Source organism: Triticum dicoccoides, chromosome 2A (assembly GCF_002162155.2).
Source record: "Triticum dicoccoides isolate Atlit2015 ecotype Zavitan chromosome 2A, WEW_v2.0, whole genome shotgun sequence".
Classification (NCBI taxonomy): domain Eukaryota; kingdom Viridiplantae; phylum Streptophyta; class Magnoliopsida; order Poales; family Poaceae; genus Triticum; species Triticum dicoccoides.
Window position 1 is genome coordinate 336,185,212 of NC_041382.1, and position 14,625 is coordinate 336,199,836.

The 14,625-nt window shown below is 44.9% G+C and overlaps 1 protein-coding gene across 1 annotated transcript; it reads right to left on the reverse strand.

Moving 5' to 3' along the window:
* Positions 1-3,829: 3,829 nt before the first annotated feature.
* Positions 3,830-14,286, reverse strand: LOC119354526 (ubiquitin carboxyl-terminal hydrolase 8-like). Its single transcript, XM_037621244.1, has 12 exons — positions 14,088-14,286; positions 13,777-14,004; positions 8,204-8,330; positions 8,073-8,132; positions 7,900-7,992; positions 7,461-7,718; positions 7,073-7,384; positions 6,055-6,312; positions 5,799-5,947; positions 4,983-5,651; positions 4,461-4,734; positions 3,830-4,366 (listed from the first exon to the last, which is right to left on the reverse strand). The coding sequence occupies exons 1-12, from the start codon at positions 14,198-14,200 to the stop codon at positions 4,259-4,261; spliced, it is 2,649 nt and encodes an 882-aa protein (XP_037477141.1). The 5' UTR covers positions 14,201-14,286; the 3' UTR covers positions 3,830-4,258.
* Positions 14,287-14,625: the final 339 nt, after the last annotated feature.

A 14,625-nucleotide genomic window follows, 5' to 3' on the forward strand; every position in this document is an offset into this window, starting at 1 on the left:
TTACATCATAGATGGTCCAAAGAATGTCATGGAGGTGCGACTCCGACCTGCGTAGTACAAAAAAACCCATTTTCTATCATAATTTTTTGTCACAGAAGTAGGAGCCCACCAAGTCTATGATGATACGTATTTTTGTCACAAATATCATCATGACAAAATGTTTTTGTTTGGGCCATAATGTCACGGATGTGTCTGTTTTGTAGTGAATGCGGCGTGAAGTAGTTCGAGTGGGAATAGAAAATTGTTTTGTGTGGGTCCTGGCAGCCAGACACGCACTCGAATAATCCTCTGAGCTTGACACCAACACCCATCACATGCCTTCGGCGCCACAATAGCAGCCACCAAAGGAAAAAATGACGAATCACTTCCTCACCCGTGCTCGACGCGGCTCCATCACTGATATGCAGCTTTGCAGACATCCAAGGTAGCTCACCAAAGACGAAGCCATTGCCGTTGAACGAATCATACGGGGGTAACACCCCAGACATGCCATCGAACTCCAGATCTAGCACCCCAGGATGACTAAGACGCCGGAGGAGGAAACCATACCTATCGGCCACAACCCACGAACCCAGCACGCAACCCGTCTTCCATTCGTTTTCGGTGCAGACCACAATCTGCATCCGTTCCTAGACTACCTCCCAAGGTTCACACCGGCACTGGAGCAAACGTCGCTGCAACAGTGGAGCCCGAGGACACAAGTCCACCGCAACAATGTCGTCGCCACCACGACATCCCCACTTACATACTAGTTCCCGAATCCATCACGGATCATAGAGCCGGTAACCTAGTCAGGAAAGGATCTATAGCTTCTTTATTCAGCACCGCTATCGTCGCCGTCGAAGCCAAGAAGTCGAACAACCTAAAACCTAAGTTATTAGGGCCTTAAAACCTAAACTACATGAACCGCACACGCGATATATGTTAAAGGAGGGGAGCCGTCGGAGGACGGCGCCAGAAGGCTAGCCTCTGCTAGTGGCAACTAGGGTTTCCAGTCACTAGGCACGAGAGGAAAACGGGTGTATAACCTCGCGTTTGCTTGGTGAATGGCACAATTACCGCATCGAATGTACCTACACACAGGTACAATCGTCATCTTTTTTCTTTCTTTTTTGCATGGAGGTAAAATTATCGTCGTGGACAGATGTCATAAAAACTATTGTAGTGTGGCTGGCGAACTGTTGTAGCCCGAGCATATGAGGACAAAGTTGGGGGTCCGGTTGGATGACTTTTTTCTTACAGTGACCGGATTGTTCAATTGAATGTTTGAGAGGTCCGATTGTAGATGTTGAGATTGATGAACGGCACAGTTACCGTATCGATTGTACATATAGGTACACCACCGTACCATCGTCATCGTAGACATGATTTCATAAGAACTATTGTAGTACTTCTGGCGAAATGCACATTTACTTTTATTTTTTTAAGAACTGTTTGTATGATTATTTTTCTTAACACAGTATAGACGCAAGCGTTTATATACACGCGTATACATTCATCTTTATGAACGCACATACTCATATTCTACCCCTATGAGTACCTCCGAAAGATTAAGTCGCACTCATATCATCTTAAAATTTACGAAGTCACCGTAGGCACCTCATCACCGACATGAACGTCTCCTCCCACTGAAATCGCATCGCCGGAAATCCTGAAATAAATCCAGAAATAAATGTAAGCATCAGGACTTAAACCCTGGTGGACTTTTTTTCATGATAATACGTGTCTCATTTATATCATAAGGATCATAGTACAAGTCACGTACATCCCGACCTGACAAAACTGAAAAGACAGTAGAATGCTAGCCTTTGCACACAGGAACACCAGCCTAGAAGTAAAATTACAAATAAGACTGAAGAATCATCTGAGCTTGACACTAACGCCCATCACCTGCCTCTGGCACCACCATGGCAGACACCAAAGGAGAAAATGACAGATCACCTCCACACCCGAGCTCGAAGCGGCTCCATCGCTGATATACAGCTTCGCGGACCTCCAAGGTGGCTCATCAATAAAGGCGAAGCCATTGCCGTTGAACGAATCAGACCGGCACAACACCCCAGACACGCCATCGAACTCCAGATGGCACCCCGCCCAACTAAGACGTTGGAGGAGGAAACCATATCTGCCTGCCACGAACCACGAACTCAGATCCACCATCTGCCAGATGTCGTCGATACAGACCACAATCTGCATCCGCTTCTGAACTACCTCCCAAGCTCCACGCAGGCGCTGGAGCAAACGTCGTCGCAACAGCGAAGCCTGAAGACACAGGTCCACCATGAGGATGCCACCACTGCACCATCTTTGCTTAAACAGTCTGGTTTCCAAAAAATTTAATTCACCCCACAAGCGGATCGCTTCATTGAGGAAGAATTTAAAGATTTATTAGTCGACGCCTCCATCGGCACCGCCGAAGCCATAACGATGAACAACCCAAAATTCTAAGAAACCAATGCCTAAAACAATTCACACGCGTGGATCCGACAACCCCCCTCACCACCGACGACCGAGGTCGTCAGCGGAGGGGAACCGCCAGAGAACGGCGGCGGAGGAAGGCGCCCTGGCGACAGGAGGCGAGATCGCCTTTCTTTCTTTTCTTTCTTTAAGCGACCCCCAGTACAAAGTTAACCGTGGTGGACTTGAATACTGTCTGTACGTTTACCTGGCGAGCACGTACGTCGTACGCGGTGGGAGGGCCCGGGCCCTGGACAAGAACACTTTACGCGTAGCAAATGCATGCTTGGTCGCCCATCAGGAGGAGAGGACACGCCAGGCCCGTTGCTTCACCTGAATGAGGAGGTATCCCCAATCCAATCAATCAATCAGACCCATCATCCATCAGAGCCATTCATTCTTGTGGTCTAAGCGGCTCTCTTGCCTTTCTTTACGCACCCTGTACCTTAAGTCTCATCAACGGTTGATGATCAACCCAAACACGCAGGAGAGTTTGTGAGAAACTTTGAGTTAAATCTCGTAATCACCGCAAAAATTCTACTCCATGAACTACTCAAGCTCACAGCCTGCTCGAAGCCCAACCGGAGTTTGAATAGAACCGAGATATTTCAAACTTTTGGCATGAAGGACCACCTGCGCATGTGAAATGGCAAAAAGGACCGCATTTGAATTCAGAAGTGGTTCTTTATGTCAATTCACTCATGCAGGTGGTCCTTTGTTTCAAAGATTCAGATATTTCTCCTAAACCCTTAGGAAATCTTTCTATTGGAGTAAATTAAAAAAAATCATCATATTTGAAGCTAGGGTTTCAGTTTACTATCACAATTGAGAAAATTCTAAAAAAAACATTGTTACAGTGGTAATCTGAAACCATATAAATGTGATGGTTTTCTGCAATTACCCCTTCTATTATTTTTTTTATTTTATTTTTGTGAATCCCGCAAAAAAAAAATTGTGGAGGACATTACGCCTTCTATTCTGATCCAACTTTAGGTTAGAGCATGGATGGTCCAGTCCACAAAAATAAGACTGCAAAGTGACAACCCAACTTGATTATTCTAGTGAGTGGATATTATCGCCATCAGCAGCAAAAACGTGACAGAAACATAAAGGGCGGGTATGAACTTGCACACCAAGATTTCACTGTACCCCATGACATGTCATTCACAAGTTTCTGAAGACACCTTACACATACAGGCCTGGCGTGCATCCTACCTTGTCTGACCCCATGACGTGTCATTGCAGATAAGACGTCTTAATCGGGGTTGGAATATTTGTCAAAACACAAAGGCCAACGGCAGCACTCATCTCAGCATTCATCTCGTGTTACCTGTCAAACAGTTGAGTTTTGGGGACAGGTCAGAGTCCAGGGTATCATGAAAATATGTTTTGCATTTTTCATCATGCCGGTGGCTCATGGTCATGGATGGACCAACACAGGGAGCGAGTGGCTGTAGCGTCAATCTCGTGGCAGCTCTACAACATGTCACAGGAGTTAATTTACAGAGCTGTTACATCACTTCGCACTCTTGGCAAAAGAACATTACTGCTCAAATGAAGCATTTTTACACTATGGGCCCTATCCATGTACGGAAAAGAATACTGTGTGTTGGTTGGAAAAAAAGAATAACGCATTAGCCAGGTCCTTTTGTTCTCCTGTTGGCAATTGAATCTGTACACGCTGTTGTATGGGTTAGTGGCTTGAGAGATTCAAGTGCCAAAATGTTGTCCAAATGTATAGGCAAAATCCAGACACGCCAGAGCTCCAATGAACAATGCTTTTGTACAGAAGCCATGTCTGTCACTCTCGTCTGTAGAACAGAACATATGCGGCAGCTGTTTTTATATTGTCCTCGCTTATAGGTGTTACACATTCATCATCAAATTTGTGCCATCCCTTGCCTTCTTGCTACACAAAGATCAAACAATATCAGTAAGACACTTCATTAACAAGTTTTATTGTTTAGGAGTTGAAAATATCATATGCTAGCACAGGAACTCACGTAGATGCTTGCTGTGTAATGTCCACCTCCCATATTTCCATAGTGGTTGCTAATGGCATACAAGCGATAATGGTTGTATAGTTGTTCATTCTCGGTGGCAATATATGATGACAGGTCCAAATCACTAATGGGGAAATCTACAAATGTCTCGAGCTTATTTCTTGTGAACTGGGTATATGAAAATCTTTTCAGATGGATGACCAGAACTTCAGGTAGCCTCCAGAGATCTAATTTCTTCATCGCTTGCTGATGCTTTTTGCAGCAAGGGCAGTACCTGAAAAGCAAAACACACAACAGAGCAAGTCTCGGTTATGAACCCAACACGACACCTAAAATTCAGAATTGTCGACGTGAGATTTGCATTGGTGGTTTTATTTGCAAAGCTATCATCAGTTTAACACTTGAGAAATAAGTTTATAAATAATACTCCTATTTAAAAACAAATGAGAAGAGGAATGCCAAAATGCAGCATTATGTAAACAGTAGCAAAAAGCAATACACTTGTTCCTCAGGGACACTCACCACATGTCCTCTGGCCCCAATGGCTCCTCTTTTAGAAAGGCTTCTAGACAACCATGTAGTGCAACAGAATCTTCGGTTCCTTTTGGAATAACCTCAAGCTTGTGTATCTCGGGTAGATTGTTAAGCATTGAGACATCATATTGTTTTGACGCACTATGTTGCCAATTGACACTTACATGTAGCCGGTTTGGTTTTGCCTCAAGTAAATCAAGATCATTCATTTCTATTTTTGTGCGCTCAACATCATCCCGTTCATTTGTTAAATAAAATCCAAACTGCTCCGTCTGTGCCTCCTTGTCAGAAACATCTGCTTCCCCACAATATGTCTCACTAGGTCCTTCCATCACTTCACAAGAATTATCATTGCACTGGTTTCTTTCAGGGCCATCCTCCAGTTGAGCACTATGAACATTACCGTCTGAACTGGAAGGTGTTATATCCATTAAATTAACAGCACAGTCACCAGCTGCATCCATCGAGTAGACAGCACAGTCACTGTTGCCCCTTCCACAATCAGAACTAATGATCTTGGAAAATCGGAACGGGTTCAACAATTTCAGATAGATTTCCTGAAGAGTCAATCCATTGACTGCCTCAGGAAGTGATGCCAAAAGTGGAGCCTCGAATTCCTTCATTTGTGGAGCTACAAAATTATCAACACCAGTATGCCTGAATTCAATGGTGCCAAGAAAAAGTGTAAGAACAATAAAGACCACGAAAACCACATTATTAGCTAAATTATCACACATAAATTAAACAAAGATTCTCGCCAAAAAAAAGTCTAAACAAAGAAGAAATGTAACTGACAGTGCTTACTCAGCAAAGTGTTTGTGTGTAAAAACCACAAGTGGAGATTTTTCATATTGTTTTGGTAGCCGGTACGCTGCCAATTTATCTCCATCCCTCAGCAATGACACTGAATCAGAAGGCTCCTCCAAGTATCGGATAATGCAGTTATTATATACCTGTATAGTCACTTCCAGTAAGTGGAAGACCTATAACACTTGTATTGCTCAACTAGACCAGAAGGTTTATAGCATTGTACAGGTAACGAAGGAGAAAGAAAAGATACCTCGGTTATCAGCAGGGACTCATCGCCTCCAAGTGAGCAAGCAGCACTCAGTGCCTGAACAAGGTCACTAAGAGTGCCAAATTTTGGCACACTGACATCATATGAGAATGGCTCTCTGCTACCATCAGTGCTGAAAACTGTCACAGTCATTGTCCTCTTTGCCATGGAAGGTACAGGCAAAGATAAGTACATAAATGGGTCAAAAGTGACAGATGTTTTATTACAGGTAGGGCAAGTTAATGTAGACTTATATTGTCCCTGCAAACAGAAAATCAGAAGAAAATTAACAACAGAAATTGAGTTCTTCTGTGCAAAATAGTTGAGCTTGCAATGTCCTAACAAATTATACACAAGAAATGGTTATTTAACTTTCTCAAAAGGAAAATAGAAAGATAATAGAGCAACTCATGTTATGTCCTTCTGTTAAATTCATAAGAATCGACTAGAGTGTCTTCAAGTCAAACCTTGTTGGTATTTCTTTTGAAAACGAATATGGGCACTTCAACCCAACATTCAAATAGGCACTAGGTGCCAGGCGAGTGTTCACTGGCCACCTAAGCACCAACCTAGGATCTGGCCCGGCAGCCATGTAAAAAATATTTGACCGCCAAAACCTTCTTAGTGCTCCTCTGCAGCAGGTTGAGTGAGGGGGAAGGGTGAATGGTGGAGGGTGAGGTGCTGAGGTAAAAGGGTGACGGAACTCTAGTGCTTCGTGGTGGTGGTAACGGCAAGTGCAGCTCGCGGACTCAGGGTATGGAAAGAAGTGCAGCATGTGTTCTGCCTCTACTTCATGTGGTATATCTGGCACAAGAAGGCCCACTAAAACTAAAACCACTCCCTGGTGTGCCTAAGCGGCTGAATTATGCAATCTTTTTCAACCTTGCTTTCAACACTATCTACTATACGTTGTTTTGTTGTTTATGAAACGGTATAGATATCTTGAAGGGTTGGAGCAAAGACTTTCTTTTTAGAATTGTTTGAGAAAGTGAAACTTCAAAGAATAGGAGTTTAAACTTACATGGCAGGTATCAACTATTACAGAATCATTTCGGGCTAAATGGTTCCTCCAATATTCATCAGCTACTTCTTCGTCCGGACGGCCACTTGCATCCTTAGCTTCTTCATATGGTTTGCATTTTACCTGATTAAGATCTTCATGCAGGCCATCCAATAAGAAAGCCAGAAGCTCCTGTGAATCATGCTGATTAAAGCCACTGAACTGAGGAGCAAAGCAGGCAATCTTTGCTTTAAAGTTATGTGGTGCAACTGTGTTTCGATCATTCGTCCATAAACTTCTCAACAATTCTCCAAACGCCAAGGCAAGTTCCCCCTAGGAAATGGAAGCGTCAGTAAATATTTAGCTGATTGGATAAAATAAATAAAAGCTCAAGACAAACTCTGCATACATTCAGTCCAAGTGGATTTGTCCGATTTATATCGCTGTCATAATCTCCGAGGAAATAATCAACAAGTTTTGTTGTATGAGCCAAACATTGGATTGAACTATTCATGAAGCAAGTATTTCCGAGATTTTCTAGTCCGATTAACCCCATAGAGCTAACTCTTCCAACGTTCCCACAGGACATATCAACATTCATGCTACTCCCACCAATCTTGAATGTTAAGGAATCAGACATTGCATAGACTTGAACTTCTAGAAGATTCTGCACATGTAAAAAGATAAGAAAGTGATAAGGTAGATCTAGTGGACACCTTATGACAGGCTTATGAAACAGAGGTTATTGAATAATAATTCAATGTTAAAATGTTGTCATGTAAAAACAATTGTATCAACAGAATTGTGTGTGTGTGGTTGGGGGGGGATGCATGGCCAACCAATACTACCTCTTGCTCTGAATGGCAATAGTCTTGATGTGATCTATTCCATTCATTCATCAATATTAGATTTGTCTGCCCTGAAAAATCCCAAACATGAACCTGGATACAGAAACATTAAGTAAACCGCACTAACGGAAGTGTATTTCCAAAACTTGGAAATGCAACAAGCAGCAACATACTGGTTGAGAATCAATGTTAAACATCTTGTTTGCCCGCTTATAGTTATCAACTGGATTATCCTGAAACAGAATGAATCATCGTCAAATTAGGAAATTCGGTCAGTCGTATATTGCTTTTCAAATAGTATTACCTTTTTGCTGATTTTAACAGTCAAAATGCTTGTTTCACGCACAGAAATTCTAAGCACCAAAGGATAAGCACCAGCACTGTCTTCAGCAAACGAATGTTTATTATGCAATGCCAAACTGGAGTTCTGCCTGAAGAAGAAAAGTGAAAAGAGAGATGAAATTCGGGGCTAAGGGCATGACAAGATGAAGTTAGTCAAGTAACAAGTTGAACCCTAGGTAGATACGACCCAGACAAACAAAATGACACGATTATCTCTCCCTAATAATAAAGCACGGATTGAGTCTCCGGGTTCACCGTCGTGACTCTTTTGCAAAATAGTCCCCATGATTTTAGGTAATCAAGCCACACTCCGAGATGAAATTCGGGGCTAAGGGCATGACAAGATGAAGTTAGTCAAGTAACAAGTTGAACCCTAGGTAGATACGCCAGACAAACAAAATGACACGATTATGTCAAACTAATAGGCCGAAGTATCAAGTGAAAACGGATTTCCAGTGAAAACCTGAAAATTCTTACATGGGCCATCAGATCTATAATGGACGCTACGGATCAAAGGTGGGATCCCTCAGCATCCACTTAAACACAATTAGCAGATAACCCCCTAACTTATCCATCATCAAGTAGTAAAAATCTTTCTTGAGTATCCCTGGGATCGGTTCACGTTCAATCTACGCCGCAATGGAGAATTTTGTTCCGGCGGCCATTAGTCCTTGCCCTCCGCCGGTAGCAACCAGCCCTCCGTCAGCAGCGTCGGGCCCTCCTCCGGTGGCGACTCGAGCCATGTCGTTCCCTCTACCGGTAGCAACGGACCCTTCGTCGGTGGCGACTCAAGCCATGCCCTTCGCTCCGTCGGCCGTGACAGGGCCTCTGTCGGCTGCCGCTCGCCTTCCTCCGGTTGCGTCTCAACCTTCAGATTACTAGACGCCAATCCTTATTCGTGCTAACCTATGTCCCCTGACATGCCACGGGCTCTTCCTAGCCATTTAGAGGTAAGCTGTCCAGAGTTTACGACCACCACATCCAACGGACAAGAGCTATATATGCAAGAGAAGACATAGATCAATCACTAGGCAGCGTTCACCAGCTCGTACTCTAAGGTTAATGGCGCATTACATAGAAAAATAGATTGCTGCTCAAGCGTACAGCGATTTCTGCAGACAAAACATATCCCCATCAGCGCTAGGTGTCCTAGCAAATTAGACTATGAGATGCTCATGCAATGGTACATGTACTGTACAGTGCATATTTGATGATCATCACCACCAAACAATCAGTGTGTACAACAAGATGCTTCAGGTTTTTCAATTTGTTCATCACCACCGAACGAACATCTTCAAAAACTACAGGGGAGTTGCACAGGTCCAGCACTAACAGATTAGCAAATATCAGTGCACAAGCTTCAACATTTCATGTACTACAATTCTTCAGAGAACAGAGGCCGTGCTGAATGTTTCGTAGAGAAATTGGAAAGTGAGGTACAATTCTTCAGAGAACTACGTAGCATGGGGGCAGCCCGTGTCCGCCGTGTTGCCGCTCGAGGTCGACGCATCCAGACGCCACTGTAATGGACGCGGCTACTGCAGGTCACACCTACCGTCACCCGACGCAGCAGCTTGGTGGCCCTGGTAGCACAGCGCCGCTGTACTTCATCCCCACGGTTGGTGCGACCGGCGTGCGTGTCACCTTCGCAATTCACTCCCCTGTCACACGGTCTGCGTCGTCGGCGAAGCTGCCTGTTCGGACACCGCGGATATCCTCGTCTTCCCCCCACCGCCCGGCGGCGTCCTCGGGAGCCCTACCCGCCGAGGAAAGGGAGCTCTGACGCGGCGCACGACCTCGTCTCTGACGGTTGTGGCCGCTGCGGGGAGTCTCGGAGCCGTCGTGGCGTTCCCGACGGCCCATGGACGTGGGTGAGTTAGGTCGGAGTTGGGTAAGGCAATCCCTAGGGGTTATCTGTTAATGGCGTTTAAGTGGATGCCGAGAGATCCCTCCTTTGATCCATGGCGTCCATTATAGATCTGACGGCCAACGAAGGAATTTTCAGGTTTTCACTGAAAAGCCATTTTCACTGGATACTTCGCCAATTAATAGCATGGTCAATATGAGAGTTAGCTTTGGCATCCAACTATAAATAACTTCATGAATAAGAAGTATGACACAAGCAATACAACAGTACGGAACACAAATGCAAGCATTGCACCTCAGTTATGGGAAGTGTGTAGGCATTAGCTACAGACATGTATATATGAGGAAATTCTACGCACGGAGCCACTAATCATGTATAAACTACAGAGTCATCAATGGAAGGCGAGTCCAGGTTTGAGAGCAAATAGAAATGGCACGTGCCAAAATCAATCTATGAGCAGGGGCTAGCTAACCTAACTTTGGGTGAGCAGGTGAAAAGTGAAATATTAGACACTTCCATATCAATTGGTTAAGTCCAATGTACAAAATGCTCTCCTGATGCAGAATGGTCCCAAAAAGATGGACTCGCAATCCAGTTATGCTGTTAAGGAGATATTGTCCTATCTATAAAAAAAAAGGGCAGCCCAGTGCATGTAGCTCCTGCTTGCGCAGGGTCCGGGGAAGGGTCCAACCACTTTGGGTCTATTGTACACAGCCTTTCCCTTCATTTCTGTAAGAGGCTGTTTCCAGGACTTGAACCCATGACCTCATGGTCACAAGGCAGAAGCTTTACCACTGGGCCAAGGCTCCCTTCATATTGCCCTATCTATCTATAATGAAAAATCCCAAACATGAACCTGGATACAGAAACATGGATGAGTAATAGCTATGTTCCTAAAAAAACATAAAACATCAAGGATCCTCATCAAAATTATTGATCATATTGAGGCCAACAAGGCCCCTAATTGACAAAGAGGGCTATCATTAATAAAGAGGTTTTAAAATGAATTGCTCCCAGTGATTGAATGAAAACTGCAGACCAGAAGGTTTTACGGTGAGCCCATGTGTATTCTGCACCACCTTTTTGTGAAAAAAAAATGTAGTCAGACAAGATTTCCTATAGAGCAACGGGCTCCATTGGACAATACACAGATGATACTTCATACTTATGCTACTTACTAAAAATGAAATATGTAGGTCAAATAGGATGCAGAGCACGTCATTTATACATGGCTATCTAGTGTCTACACAAGGTTTATTGCATCCATGCTTGGGAGAAAAGGATTTTATAATAGCAACCCAAAACAAACTTACGCATGGAGGGGGCGCCGAACTCATCAGCATATCACAGTTAGCAACCTTAAGTTCTAGACTTAGAGCAAGGTCATGAATAGAAGAGTTAATACGAGCGTCACCGAGCACGTATCGCCACCGGTGAGCCTCCGAGCTCTCCAGACACGATCTCAGAGGAGGAGAAGCGGGTGGCGGTAGACCTGGCTGCCGGATTCGCCGGTGGCCGCTTCAAGGTGGTGGGTGCGGCGGCCAGGGGCGACGGCATCCACTTCCAAACGATGAGCGCTAGCCAAGGAGGTGGATGAGCAGCACCCCCGCTTTGCTGAGATGGCGGAGGAGCGTCGCTGGTGCTATGTCGAGGCGCAACTTGACGCAGAGCGTGCCAATGCCTTAACCGTGGAGGCACTCATGGCGAATCCGAAGATCGTCGCCAACAACCACGCGATCTTCGCGTCATTGGACAGCGCATGCATTTGGCCAGCCGCCAACGACGAGGAGGCCGGTCCCTCCGGTGTGGGGGTGATGAACACCTCCTCCGATGAGGAGTAGAAGACTAGAAGTAGAATTTATCTATATGTCCTGATGAATCTAGCTAGTTTAATGGCGATGAAGTAGTATGTACTAGGTAAATTAACTACTCTAGTATGGTAGAATATAGTGTTGTTGTTAATTATGGAACAAAGTGGTTTAAACATGTGTTTGAAATGAATTTGTGTGATAAAATTGTGTTCAAATTTTTTTAGGGAAATAATTTATAGGGGATCTGCTAGCTGCACAACAATGAATTCCCTAAAAAATAGGCAAATGGGTCAGGGAGAAGAATTTGAAATTTTAGGATAGGGGATCTGCTAGAGTTGCTCTTAGTCTGTTTAGCTCAGTTTGAACATTCATGCTACCAGGAAGACAAGCACCTCAGGAGTAGCAAGCATGGCATGTTAATAGCGAAGAGAGCGGCAATTTGGCTCGCGGGCTCTACTATATTTTCAAAAATACGAAAATGGTAATCAATACTTTTCAAGGATGTGTGTGTGTGTGCGCGTGCGCTTATGCGTGTGGGTGGGTGCGCGCGCGGGCGTGCATGTGTGTGTGTGTGTGAAGGGGAGCACGGTAAAGCTGTTGCCTTGTGACCATGAGGTCACGGGTTCGAGTCCTGGAAACTGTTGAAGTTTATATGTGGATTGCCTAGCCCTTTCCATTAGTTCGGACTTTTGGTTGTGTTGGCTAGTGCATGAAGCTTAACATGGTATCAAGGCCTATGGTCTTTCAAGGCCAAGCTTTCGCAATTTATCAAAAAATTGTTGTTGCCCCTCTTTGTGTCCACGTATAGGCCTCTTGAGCCATACCTTTTGAGTCTATTCACGTGTTGACTTCCCGCATCACACTTGAGAGGGGTGTTGAAGTGTATACGTGGATTGCCTAGCCCTTTCCATCAATTCGGACTTATGGTTGCGTTGGCTAGTGCATGAAGCTTAACATGGTATCAGGGCCTAAGGTTAGTTCGGACTTTTGGTTGCATTGCCTAGTGCATGAAGCTTAACAGAAACAACCTCTTGCAGAAATGTAGGGAAAGGCTGTGTACAAAGGACCCAAAGTGGTCGAACCCGGGCCATGCGCAAGCGGGAGGTACATGCACCGGGCTGCCCTTTTGTGTGTATGTATTCTACGTATCTGTTAACTTCTATTGAATAATATGTTAATTTGTAGTCTACATAGACAGACAAATCTATGCCTCTAAAACGGCAAAAGGTAACATATTTGTTTGATCCATGTATTTGTTTTTTTGTGTAAACCACAGATAAAACTATATATTTATGAAAATTTCTATATACATACTGCACAACTATATGTACATGTACAAAAAAGTATGCTTTTGCTTTAAGAAAAAAATAAAGGGTTACATTTCAGCCACTTAACAACCTGGAAAACTGAACCTAAATACATCAGTTTATTAGGTGCTTCAGCTTTGTAGGGAAACAGTAGGTGGTTTATCTACTGTAAATTTATTGAAAAATGAATATTTACTGAAAGGAAACAAAAAAAAGAAAATTCCAATTTTTTGGTTGAGTAATTAGGCTTCAACCCTGAAAATCCATAGTATTGTTTATGTGACCGAATTAACCAATAAGAGGAAGTCCAATTAACTGAATGCCCTAAGTTAAAAGCGTAAGCACTTGATCGGAATTCAAAATAGTCAGCACATGAGACTCACGTGTTACCATTATCACCGCATTACTACTAGAGCTGAATCTACCAACAAGCCAGCTCATGCGATTGCACCACCATTCTAGATTCTCACCCTCGAGCATTATTGCATCCAAGTTGTTACACAAGACAAAAACGAGGAGTAAACAAGGATGCGGAGTGACGCCGACTGACCTGGCGAGCGCCCGCGAGAGCTCGTCCGCCGGGACGAGTGCGTAGCTGCGGCTCCCTCCTGAGGTTGCGCTGGCGCGGCACTCCCCGCGGTCGAGGCGCAGCACGAGATCCGGGTGCAGGAAGCTGTGGAGGAGCCTGAGGCCATAATATGAGGGTGAGGCCGCCGGCGTGGCTGCGTAGCGGACCCCGCCCTCCTCTGCCGCCTCCTCCCGCACCCCCGCCCACCACCTGTGCAGCAGCAGCAGCAGCACATTGTTACCCCTGCTTGCGGGGTTTCAGCGAGGAGGTTGAGCGTGAGAGAGCGAGCGTACCTGAAGGGGACGAGGCAGACGGCGGCGGGGCAGGAGGAGGAAGCAGAGGGGGCGTCGCAGGCGGCGGAGGTGGAGGCGGAGGCCGGGGCGGAGGCGGTGGCGGCGGTGGCCATGAGGAGATGGGATCTCTGATCTGGGATGCGTGCGCGAGTGAACTGGTGGTTGTTTGCTCGCTCGGCAGCTGCTGCCCTTTGTTTTTGTTTTGCTGCAGCTGGAGATGGATTTGATTTGGAGTTACTCCGGTATACTAGTTTTTCCTCTCTTTTTTTGAGAAATACTCCTGTATACTAGTAGTACTACTACTCGGTAGTAAATCTGGGATCGGGTTGGCTGTCTCTGCTGTGCTGGGCTGGCGCTTTCGAGAAGACGCGAGCGGGGAAAGGCGAAAGGGGATTAAAGCGGACGAAATTCTTCCTCTGAATTTTTTGACGAACTACTAAATCACGAATTGGCCCCATTTTGAAAAGAATTTCGTTTCTGACTTTTTTTATCACCCCAACATCCTTGGCGTCTGGTTCGCACAGAAGACGCCATGGTC